Here is a 12,827-nt window from a genome sequence, read left to right as displayed (position 1 = left end):
TCTGGAGTGCAGAATTAGTATACCTCAAACTGCTAAAAAACTCTGAAAGCACTGTTCGAATATATTTATTAAAAATCATACTGCTGGGCTTCCCTGGTGGTGCAGTGGTTGAGAGTCCGCCTGCCGATGCAGGGGACACGGGTTCGTGCCCGGGCCCGGGAAGATTCCACATGCCGCGGAGCGGCTGGGCCCGTGAGCCATGGCCGCTGAGCCTGCGCGTCGGAGCCTGTGCTCCGCAACGGGAGAGGCCACAACAGTGGAAGGCCCGCGTACCGCAAAAAAAAAAAAAAAAAAAAAAAAATCATACTGCTTAGAATAGTTTGATAATTTAAAATATAACCTTTAAAAACACAAATTAACAAAAATATTTTTAAATTAAGAATTGGTGCTTCAGTCAGTGACTAACAACGTTATACAGAAATGAAATTCTTCTTAAAAGTCAGTATTACACCAAACTAAGTTAAAAATATCAATTTTAGCTTAAGAAAACATTTTATATCTACAGAATTCCAAAGGAAATATTTCTATGGCATCAACAAATTAGTTACACTTGACTTAATACATTTATCTTTACCCATTTAAGGGCATGTCCCCCTACATCATCCTGACATCCTTCCCTTCAATAGGTGATTGATTCCATTCACACGTCAATTATCCTTCCTTAAACACAAGGCATGTTTAATAAATCTCTTTGTTCAAAAATTCAGTGAAGCTAGGACACAGTGTAACTATGATGTTTGGAAATTCTTGTTTGAGGAAGATGAACTGCCTTAATAAAATTGTTTTTTAAGGTAAAGTGGTCACAGTATCCAGGAAAGAACTGGAGGTACAACATGAACAGGTATAAAGTATCCATGTCTAAGACTGCAGGAGAATAGGGGGAGAGAGGGCTTGGTTTTCTAAGCAATTCTTAGTTAATTGCAACCTGACTGTTAGAGAGTCAGAGGTCATATTCACAATGTCAGTCTCATCTACTACACTTCTAAATACTGCTGCTCTCCTCAAATCAATGTCCACATTAAGCATGAGTCAGTTCTATGAATTTTAAATAGCATAACATCTGCTCTGCTACCCTCCAGTTGCAATAAATGATCTGGTTACAAAAACAACTCGAACATCAGACATTATGAACGTTTTCACTGATTTTCTCAGAAAGAATACATCGCCAAATTTTAATATGTATTTAAGAAAAAGGCTATTACAACTTTATTTAAAATTTAACATTGTAATTGAGAAGTGTTATGAATACTTGGCTGACATATTAAAAATACAATGAAGAGGCAAATTTTGGAGGACAGTAGAAATGACTCCTGACTTTTCTCTTTAAGATAATTTAAAATTGGATCAGATAGATTTAATCTTCTGAAGAATAATGGGGTAAATAGTTGTTTGCAGTTATATTTTATCAAGCAAAAAAATAACCCCTACTTAATTTTTGTGGTGAATGTACTCAAGTGTATATTAAGTATCTCCTACACTGTTCGTGCAAATAAACATGCCCAGTGAAGACCCGAGTAACCGAATATTGATCTCTGTGATATTCCATAGGTTCACAAATTGGCACTGCACATATTTACTATCCCCTTATCCTCCCCTACCTATCATTCTTGGTAGAGGTGTGAAGGCCCTACTTTCATAGCACGGGCCATGCACCTAATATTAAGAATCCTACTTCGTGTGTGAATGTATCAATTTGCAGAACACAGTGGTCTCATAGAGACAAAGAAATACAACTGGAGGCATTTTATTCACTGGAAGCATTTTCTCAGATAAGCATACTCATCTTTGATATGCAGTTCCAATTAGAAAAATCTCTAGTTAGAAATGCCAAGACAGGACTAAATTAATCACAGCTGCTGCAATTATAAAGGTTATCAACCTCTTGTTCCTCATTAAATTCGACCCTACCTAGGTAAAGCCCTCCTCTACCTAATGCTCCTTTTTCTGCCTCACAGAGGTAAGATGAGACACACTGGTGAAAAAAAAAAATTGTTCCAAAATTAAACTGTGGTATCAGGCATTAAAATGGCAACTAGGAACATATTTCCCTATTTAAAGGACATTTTCCTATCTATTTTGAAATGTGATCAAAGTAATTTTTTCCACTGCCCCTTGATTCTCAATATAAATACGTATGTTACTAAGTAATAATACCCAACTACAGGCAAGAAAATAAAGTACTAATATAGCTTCAGAACCTGCTGGTGTCTCAGTTTCACATACTTAGGTTTTTCAGGTTTATATCACTAATTTATCATCAGTTTAAATGGAAATTGGCAGATGATTTTTAAGCTAAGAATATCCAGCTTTCTGTTAAGATCTTCATGTCCTAATTTCAACTCCAAATTAGTCCATTTTACCCAAACACAAGCCCCTCAAAATAGAGGCTCACGATTGAGATACAGCCAAAACCTAATTACAGCAGCATGAACAATGCCACCACGATGTCCTCACAGAACTTAAATAAATTCAGCCCACAATGGGTATGGGTATATAATATACACATACTGTATCTCTGCATACCATATATTTACAAATATGTACATATATACAAAAAGTATACACAGAGATTCAGCATCATGAAAATATATACATGCCATTGCAAATAAAATAAGAATTTCAAATAAATAAGGACAACAAAAGAGCCCTCAATGTAAATATCCTTAATACTCTCCAAACAAACGTACAGGAACATATACACCCAAAATATCACCAGGAGATTCGTACCATTCATATTCATATCAAATCTTTTTACTCACTTAGGATGGGGAGGTGGTTCTGAATCACAGGCAGTAGTCAAGTTTGCAGACCATGGTACCTTACTATACTTCCTGTCCACAATATTCTCTGTATATCAGACTGATTACAAGTCTCTGTGGATAACTAAGTACAAGATTTTTCAACAGAGTCCAAAACCCTTCTAAGAGACAGAAAGTTACTAACTCACACAGGTCAGAGATTAAACTTGGAGAAAAATGCTAATGAAAGCTCTCATAATTAATATATACATCGGATTTGTTGCTTTTCCCTTTACCTCAAAGAAATTCAGTTCAATCACCAACTAATCTGTCTCAGGGAATACTACTGCAAGAAGAAAACAAAGCACAGTAGCCACAAGTGAGAAAAAAATAAAACCCAGATCCTTTACCAGGAAAATTTCAGTCATGACTAGATTGCACTTTGCTTTTATAATCTCAAAACATTTCAACTTGGTAAAAATATAAAGGGTACAATAAATTCTATGTGCTTTGAGAGGTTTTTGAGAGCACCACTTCCTGGGAAGAAAACACACACACACACACACATACACAAAGGATATACCCTGGCTAAAATCAAAGATAAAATGTCTGACTTGTGGATTTTTTATAATTAATAAATAAAAATTTGCTGGGGCTGATTGATTTACTGGTTTCAATATTTGATATATTAAAAAAATACCATAGCTTTTGTGCCAAAATATAAATCTCTAATTATTTCTTTCTTGTTCATTATAGAAAGCAACCTGAGCTACTGGAAAGACTGGGCTGAGATTAGGAGATTTGAGTTTTAGTTCTAGCTCCATCTTTATGAAAAAAAACTGACAGTTTTTTGGGGTCTCAGCTTTCTCTTCTGTAAATTAGGGAAGATAGTTGCTTTATCAACTGCAGAAATATACGGACAAAGAAAGAGAAAACAATTCCACTGTGCTTAATTTTGTTTTGTATATAACTGACTTCTTGCACTCTTACACTATTTTGTTTACAGTGGTTCTTAGGTGAGGTGAGACACTGTATCAGAATCTCCAGGGGGGAGTTTGTGCAATTTGAAAGCAAAGAAGTGCCCTTTGCCATTGTTTTGCTTTGTTCTTAGTTCCAAAATTTAAATTTCTATGAATTCTAAAAATAAATAAAGGGTTTAACATTTTAATATTCATAAAGGAGAGCAGTATATATTGAGAAAGTAAGATTCTCTGCTATTGCCGTCTTGAGCCCATTGAGTGATTGTCCTTTTTCATTTCCTCTTCCTCGATTAAAGTAAGGTCTTAAAATGTAGAAGCTGGGTAATGGGTATAAAAGATTCATTAAACTCTGTGTATGTTTTAAATTTTCATAACAAAAAGTTAAAACAACAACAAAGGAATACAAGTGTTTGCACAAATGTAACCTTCACAATAAGGCCTATCCCGATCACTCACTGAAACATTATTTTCTGCCTAAAAACAAACGAAAAATTTCCCTTGCCACGCTCTAAATTTTCTTCATACTATTTAAAACTTTGTAACATAAATTTACTTATTTATTGTATTTATTGCCTGATTCCTCCTACTAGAATATAAGCTTCATGAAAACAAGGACTTTTAAGTCTACGTTGTCTGTTTCACCAATGCCTAGGACAAACTCTGGAGTATAGTGTTGCTCAATACACATTTTTTTAAAGGCATGAATGAAACAATAGTTTAGAATTTTCCAGCACAGTTTTCCTCTCAAGGTTACTTTATTTTACTTTAAATTTTTAACCACCAGTAAGGAATTACACTACTATTAACTTGAGGAGCAAGGTCATCATCTAAACACTAGCTGTGAGTTCCAAGACCCCTTTTTCCTAGACAAACATGTTACTAATAACAAAAGCTCTAATTTCTTCCGGAGGTTCTCTCTCTGAACTAGTTTCTACAACAACTAAGTGGGACCCAGATATTTTCTTGAACAAAAACTAGGTAAAAATGATATAGAAAAGAAAATGTTGTGTATATTAAAATAAGGGAAACCAATTTTCCAGGTGGCAGGGGTGGGAAAATCAATATCTTTTGGAACAAAGAGTTCAAATTATAGAACCACAGAATTGGACAGAACCTTGGGCCAATGCCTTCATTTTACAGATGAGAGTGCTAAAAAGCAGAGACATGAAGACACTTGTCAAAGGTCATAAAGCTAGTTACCAGGAAAGCCAGGATTAGAACTCAGGTCTCCTACTTCTCAAGCCAGTGTTCTTTATGTTAATCAAGTGAGGATAAAGCTCAGGATGATAAATATTATTTTAAGCATCAGAGAATAGGAGAATATGTGTTGCTAGGAATCTTACTGGCACAGAACTTCGGGGGAATTGAAGCAAGAGGTCAGATAACTAAGGACAGTCTATTGCTGTAGTTCAGGTGAACACTGTTATGAAAGGAAAGCTATGAAGTTTATTAAGGTACTGGGGGGAGGAAGAAAAAGGAAAGCAGTCTTTATCTGATAATGAAAACCCACTAGCAAAGGAAATCTCTCTCCAGGGTAACTTTTCCAAAGCCTTCTGAAATAATGTTTAAAAGAACAAACAAAAATGACTGTTAAAAAATTAATTAGGGCTTCCCTGGTGGCGCAGTGGTTGAGAGTCCGCCTGCCGATGCAGGTGACGCGGGTTCATGCCCCGGTCCGGGAGGACCCCACATGCCGCAGAGCGGCTGGGCCCGTGAGCCATGGCCGCTGAGCCTGCGCGTCCGGAGCCTGTGCTCCGCAACGGGAGAGGCCACGGCAGTGAGAGACCCGCGTACCACAAACAAAACAAAACAAAACAAAAAAATTAATTAAAAAACCCACAGAGTCTCCCAAACCCAAGAACAATAACTTCAAGACTTCAGATGAAAAACCAACAAATTGGAACACATATATTAATAACTTAGACCAAAATAATTCTGTATGTTAGAAATAAAAACCAAGTTAAAAATATTACAGTAAAATTTCCCTAGGGACATAGGAAAGAGGCACCAAAAGCAAACACCTCATTTCCCCTGGGACTGCCAGAGGTAGAGCTGTGAGCCTGTACAGAAAATTAGGTAGAAGGGTTTTTGATTCATAGATTTCTGAACCTGAATGCTGGGGAGTCAAAAGAGGGGAAAGGGGCTTCCCTGGTGGCGCAGTGGTTGAGAGTCCGCCTGCCAATGCAGGGGACGCAGGTTTGTGCCCCGGTCCGGGAAGATCCCACATGCCGCGGAGCGGCTGGGCCCGTGAGCCATGGCTGCTGAGCCTGCGGGTCCGGAGCCTGTGCTCCTCAACGGGAGAGGCCACAACACTGAGAGGCCCTCGTACCGCATTAAAAAAAAAAAAAAAAAAACCACAACACTGAGAGGCCCGCGTACCGCATTAAAAAAAAAAAAAAAAAAAAAGAGGGGAAAGAAATCATAGCTAGTACCTGTAAAATTATGAAGGGGATGGAAGGGAAGAAAAAACACAAAAATCTTTATATAATACACTGAGTCCTATATAAAATAATAAAAAACTTGTGCATGAAATATAAAATAGTAAATATAAGGAGTTTTTAAAAACCTAATTTCCAAATTGTCAATGCAAAAGCAACTTCCATTTTAATTATATAACAATTCAGTTACCCTCAACTAAAATTAGTAACAACTCTGAAGTTTCATAAATCTGAACTAGGCAAAAAGATTACAAACTCTCTACTGTATACCACAGACCTCAACCTAGACAGTCTTTAAACTTGATCTCATTAATTAATAAAAGTTTAAATGGAATTCCTATGGAAACATTGTATTATGAAAAGACAACCTGATTTTTTGACTGAAAGATTTAAAAGTTGTTCTTTTTCACTTCCAGCATTCAAAGGATACAAAGAAAACAAAATATGCAAACATATCTTATGATAACACAGGACTCACACATTCCAAATGATATGTATCATCTCAAGACCCCAATTAAAGATTCAACTTTTCAGATGCAAATCAATCCTATACAGTTACTGAAATTTTGACAGCATTTAAACGAATTAAATGCTTTTAAGAACTAGCCTGATTAGGCTTCAAAGAATCACACATTTTTCTATCTACTAGCTTGGAATGAAAGGGCTGGAAGGGCTCTGTTCTTGATTCTTTGCAGTTCATGCTGGCTAGTTTTATATTTGTGAACAATTACATATTTTCCAAATCCACACATTTAAGGTCCAAGTATAAGAGTTGGGTTTTCCTCATTATACAAAAATAAATGATTTACTCTTCTCAGGGTGAGAATAGTGACTATATGAGTGTAGGATCAGATGTTAGAGGTAAGTATCCATACCTCAAAACCAAAAAATAAAAATTCCAAGATTAATTGAGTTTTTAAAAGACCTGAAATACTGTATTTTAAAACAGTTACCCTAAAAGTTTGAACAATTTTTTTCAGCTTATTTTTAAAATGGTGGTCCTAAATTGAAAAATAAAAACGAAATAACACCACTATGTGTCTGTCATCACATTAGAAAACTGCACCATTTAAAATCTGTGGCAAATGAAAACTTGTTTCAACAGAGGATTTTTGCTTTAATAGTCATCTATGGTATTCTCAAGGAACACGTTTCGCACATCCAGAATGGATGCTAATTCCAAAATGTGCTTCTGGAGGTGAGGGTTCTCCACTGTTTCATCCCTTGGCAGTTGTGGATATGATTCTGGATAATTTCGTGTTTCCTGGTAAACAAAGAAGAGAAAAGTCAATTTTATAGTTTAAGGAAAGAAAATTATACACATTAATATTACTGTTAATATGAACAGTATTAAGAAGTAACTTAATATGCATATTTCTCCTTCATATTGGTAATATATTTGATGAACATACGAAATTGCTGACATTTGACCATTTTGACCCCAAAAATGATAAGTTCATATGGTTCAACCCAATATATTCATTTAGTGAGTTATTTCATGAATATTTACTGGGGCCTATCATTTCTGGGAACTATGCTATATTGTGGAAACCATACAATTCCTACTTGCTGGGGGGAAAATCCTAAAATACACAGAATTTCAACAAGTATTTGTTAATGAATAAATAAATACATGTTTCAGTAGAAATTAAAACGAGAGAAAAGACATGGGAAACCCTGAAAAGGTCAAATTAATGGGCCTGGGCAATTAATTATAGGAGAAGGAGGTGTCAAAAATGACTAAGATTTCAGGAATGGATGACTTGAAAGAAGAGTTGAGAGCTACTCAGAGAAAAAGAGATGTAAAGGAGGAGATAATTTGGGGATAGTATAAAGCTTCAGGTCTTAGGTATATTTTATTTAAGGTAATGGGCTATACAAAGAGGACAGCCCATCAACCAGAATTTGAAAATTCAGGACTGTATCTCAGAAGACAGGTTTGAGGGCTTCCCTGGTGGCAGAGTGGTTAAGAATCCGCCTGCCAATGCAGGGGACACGGGTTCAAGCCCTGGTCTGGGAAGATCCCACATGTCACAGAGCAACTAAGCCCATGTGCCACAACTACTGAGCCTGTGCTCTAGAGCACGCGAGCCACAACTACTGAAGCCCATGCACCTGGAGCCCGTGCTCTGCAACAAGAGAAGCCACCGCAGTGAGAAGACCACCCACTGCAATGAAGAGTACTCCCCGCTCACCACAACTAGAGAAAGCCCACGCACAGCAATGAAGACCCAATGCAGCCAAAAAATAAATAAATAAAATAAATAAATTTTTTAAAAAAGAAGAAGACAGGTTTGAGTAGTTTATGTCATACTATATACATATAAAATATATACACTGATACAATCTACATGAAGATAAATATTAAAAGCCGTGAAAATGGATGAGGTTTCTATGCTTATTAGCAAAGAGAGTGAAAAAAAGAGTCCCTAGAAAGAGAGATGAAAGATCAGGGGAAAAAACAAAAAAAGGACTAATAAAAGAAAAAAGAAAATAGTTTTTGTAATCACATGGAAGCAAAATAAGAAGACAATTTCAAGAATAAAGTGATTCTCATTTGGAAATTCTTCTTCATTTGGTACTTTCTATAGACTACAATTTTGCCACATACTTAAAATTTACTGAAAAAATAAATTACCATTTTTCTATACATCTAACATGACGGTCCATATATTCAAAGGTCATTTCTATCTCTCTTGTGCCTGTAGGCCTCAGTAATTACATATTACAGAGACCAAATTTTCATTTTACCACACTAAATACTATGAGGAGTGACAATAATGAAAAGCTCAAAAACCCTAAAAAAAAAAAATACAAAAAACCAGGAACTGCTGGGGGCCTACTGTAAACTGAACAATTCTCTCAGCTCACACAGGGCTGGGACATGTTTGAATTCTGACCAAACACCCCAAGGGTGGAGAATATGTGTTGAAACAGTGGACATATAAAAGAGACCCCAGAGAAATCATGCTTCTTAGTACTAGGCTGAAATAAATCTACATCTGTATGTTAATGCTACTGTAATAAACCTGCCCTTAAAAAGCTTAAAAACAAGCCAGGGAAAGGTCAAAAAGATGTTCAAGTAATTTAACTCCTGCCAGAACAAAGCCCAACACTCTTTAAAGACACCAAAATACAGAATTCAACATCAGAAAATTCATAATGCTCACAGTCTAACAGAAAATTACTAAACATACAAAGAATTAGAAATGAGACCCCTAACCAGTAGAAAAAAACAATAAAAGCAAACCTATAAATGATAGAGAATACAGTATTAGAAGGTAAAGGCTTTAGCTATTATTATTCATTCAAGAACACAAAAGAAAACATAAATATAATAAGGAGAAAAATGGAAAATGTTATAAGAACCAAAAAGAACTTCTAGAGGTGAGAAAAATGTAATCCCTGAAATGAAAAACTAAATGGACATAGGATTAAGAGCACATTAGACACTGCAAAAGAAAACATCAGTAAAGTTGAAGACAACAGAAACTGAAACACTGAGAGAAAACAGACATTTTTAAAAATGAAGAGCATGTAAATAAACCTTTTTTCACTTAAAAAAAAAAAGAGCAAATCATTGACCTGTAGGACAATATTAGGTTGTTTAACATATATGTAATTGATGCTCCAGAAAGAAAAAGGGAGGAGGTAGGGAAAATGTTTGAAGAAATAATGGCCAAAAATATTCTAAAATATATTAAATATGTTGATATTTAGATAGCTCCAAGATGCTCAATAAACCCCAAGCAGGAAGAAAGCAACAAAGAAAAGCATATCAAGCTAGTACATCATAATCAAATTGTAGGAAACCAATGTAAAGAGAAAATCTTAAAAACTGCCAGAGGAAAACACACATTACACATTGTAATAATAGAACAATTATTCAGAAAATCAGTAAGGCTATAAAGAAGTTGAACAACATTATAAGCCAACAAGGCCTAACAGACATTTATAGAACCCTTCACTAAACCGTAGCAGCATATATTGATACATTCATTTCAAGTGTCCCTAGAACATGTACCATTATAGACCACATTCTAGACAATAAAGCAAGTCTCAATAAATTAAAGGGACTCAAACCATACAAAGCATACTATTTGACCACAAAGGAATTAAACTAGAAATCAGTAAGATATCTTGAAAATTCCCAAAATTTAAACACTAAATAACATATTTCTAAATCACCCATGGTTCACAAAACATCAGAGTGAAATAAATACTGTCTCAGATAAATAAGCAATGAGAGAATTAATCACCACCAGATATGCACTACAAGAAATGATAAAGGAAATTCTGTGGTAAGAAAAATGATACCAGATGGAAGATTAAATCTAAAGAAAGAAATTAAGAGTGCCAGAAATAATAAATATATAAGCTTTTCCTCCTCATTAAAAATTTTTTAGGAATTCCCCTGGCGGTCCAGTGGTTAAGACTCCACACTTGCACTGCAGGGTGTGCGGGTTTGATCCCTGGTCAGGGAGCTAAGATCCCACATGCTACATGGCGTGGCAAAAAAAAAAAAAAGATAATTGACTGTTTAATGCTATGATAACCACAAAGTATCAAATAGTATATGTCATACTCAAAAGTCAAATGATGATAATAGTAGAGATTGGGAGGGAGAAAATGGAAGAATACTATTGTAAGATAATAACATTAAATGTGAAGTGATATTAAAAAAGCAAAACGAGATACAGCATAAATATACAGTGTTATTAAAATAAAATTCTAAAACAAAACAAAACCTCAATTAAGTCAAATGAAAATGAAGGCAGGAGAGAAAGAAAAAAGGTACAAACTGCAGCCAGGACAAATAGAAAACAAATAATAGTATATTTAACTCAAACTATATTAATAATTATACTTAATTTAAATGTAATTTAAAACTAAAAATGTCAAGTAAAAGGCAGATATGGTCAAACTAGATAAAAAAGCAGGACCTAATGTTGTTGAAAAGAATTCCACTTTAAATATTAAGACAGATATAGGTTAAAAGTAAAAGAATAAAACAAGATTTGCCATACAAACACAAACCAGAAGAAAAGTGGTATAGTTATATTAATATTGCACAAACTAGATTGCAGATCAAGGAATACTGCCACACATAAAGACAGTTCATAGTAATGAATGGGTAATTTCAACAAGACATAACAACTCTTAAGTATGTACAAACTCAATAACAGCTTCAAAATGAATAATGAAAAAACAGCACCAAAATGAGAAACGAACCAATTCACAAGTATAATTAGAGGTTTAGATACTTCTCTATCAGGGATAGAATAAGCAGACAGAAAATCAGTTAAGAATACGGAAGACCTGGGGCTTCCCTGGTGGCGCAGTGGTTGAGAGTCCACCTGCTGATGCAGGGGACACGGGTTCGTGCCCTGGTCTGGGAAGATCCCACATGCCACAGAGCGGCTAGGCCCGTGAGCCATGGCCGCTGAGCCTGCGCGTCCGGAGCCTGTGCTCCGCAACAGGAGAGGCCACAACAGTGAGAAGTCCATGTACCGCAAAAAAAAAAAAAAAGAAGAAAAAAGAATATGGAAGACTTGAAGAACACTATTTAATATACTTGGAACATCAAGCTGAATTGACATTTATAAATCACTCCATCTAATAATAGCAGAAGCATACATCTAATAGCATGTATTAGAATAGCATCTAATACATAGTCTTTTCAAGTGCAGAAAGAATCTTCACCAAGATAATTCACATGCTGGGTCAAAAAACAAGTTTCAATAAAGTTAAAAGTATTGAAATCATATAACTAAAGCAGTTAAGCTTAAAGGGTAGGTGCTTGTACTAGAAGAGCAAAAGGTTTTCAATCTAAGTTTTAAAACATAGAAATTAAAAGAGAAAATTAAAATAAAAGTAATTAAAAAGAAGAAAAATAATAAAGTATGAATGGAAATAAATTAAGTAGAAAAGAGATAAACAGTAGTAAAAAAAAATCAAGGAAAGTAAAAGCTGTTTATTTGGAAAGATCATAAAAACTAACAAACCTTTAGCCAGACTGGAAAAAAAAAGACAGGAAACATTACCAATATGAGTTATGAAAAATCACTACAGAGTCTACAGAGACTAAAAGGATAAAGGAATATTATCAACAATTTTTTGGCAATAAATTAGAAAATGACTTGCAAGACACAAGTGATTAAAACTAAGAACAAAATAGAAAACATGAATAGCCTTTGAAACTGAATTCATAATTTAAAACATCCCCAAAAGGAAAACTCCAGGTCCAGATGGCTTCACTGATGAATTCTACCAATCATTCAAGGAAGAAATAATGCCAATTGAAAAGAAACTCTTTAAGAAATACAAGAGAATGAAACACACCCCAACTCAGTTTATGAAGTCAGCACTACCCTGATAACAAAACCACATGAAGACCTCACAAGAAAAAATTAAATACCATAATCATTCATAAAAACAGATACAAAAATCCAAAAGGAAATACTAGCAAAATGAATCAAACAATGCAAAAGGATAATACATGACCACAAAATGTGTTTAGCCCAGATATACAAGGTTGACTTACTATTAGAAAATCAATCAATGCTATTCACCATGTTAACAGAATTAATATATATCAGGATCAATTAATGCAGAAAAAAAGTATTTGACAATCTTTTATACCCATTCCTGATAAAAACTCTCAGCAATAG

At 34.9% G+C, this 12,827-nt stretch overlaps 1 protein-coding gene across 3 annotated transcripts in view; it reads right to left on the bottom strand.

Annotated features, from left to right (window-relative positions):
* Nucleotides 1–7,165: 7,165 nt before the first annotated feature.
* Nucleotides 7,166–12,827, bottom strand: part of SCAI (suppressor of cancer cell invasion) — a 114,616-nt gene continuing 108,954 nt past the window's right edge. For all 3 annotated transcript variants that reach the window (XM_060101246.1, XM_060101247.1, XM_060101249.1), the window contains one exon: nucleotides 7,166–7,420. In XM_060101246.1, the coding sequence (XP_059957229.1) occupies nucleotides 7,274–7,420 (147 nt within the window). In that variant the 3' untranslated portion in view covers nucleotides 7,166–7,273. The remainder of the gene's footprint in view (nucleotides 7,421–12,827) is intronic.

This window comes from Mesoplodon densirostris, chromosome 6, assembly GCF_025265405.1.
Source record: "Mesoplodon densirostris isolate mMesDen1 chromosome 6, mMesDen1 primary haplotype, whole genome shotgun sequence".
In the NCBI taxonomy this organism is placed as follows: domain Eukaryota; kingdom Metazoa; phylum Chordata; class Mammalia; order Artiodactyla; family Ziphiidae; genus Mesoplodon; species Mesoplodon densirostris.
The sequence above is the reverse complement of the archived record's forward strand: the minus strand, read 5'-3'. Positions and strand labels throughout refer to the sequence as shown.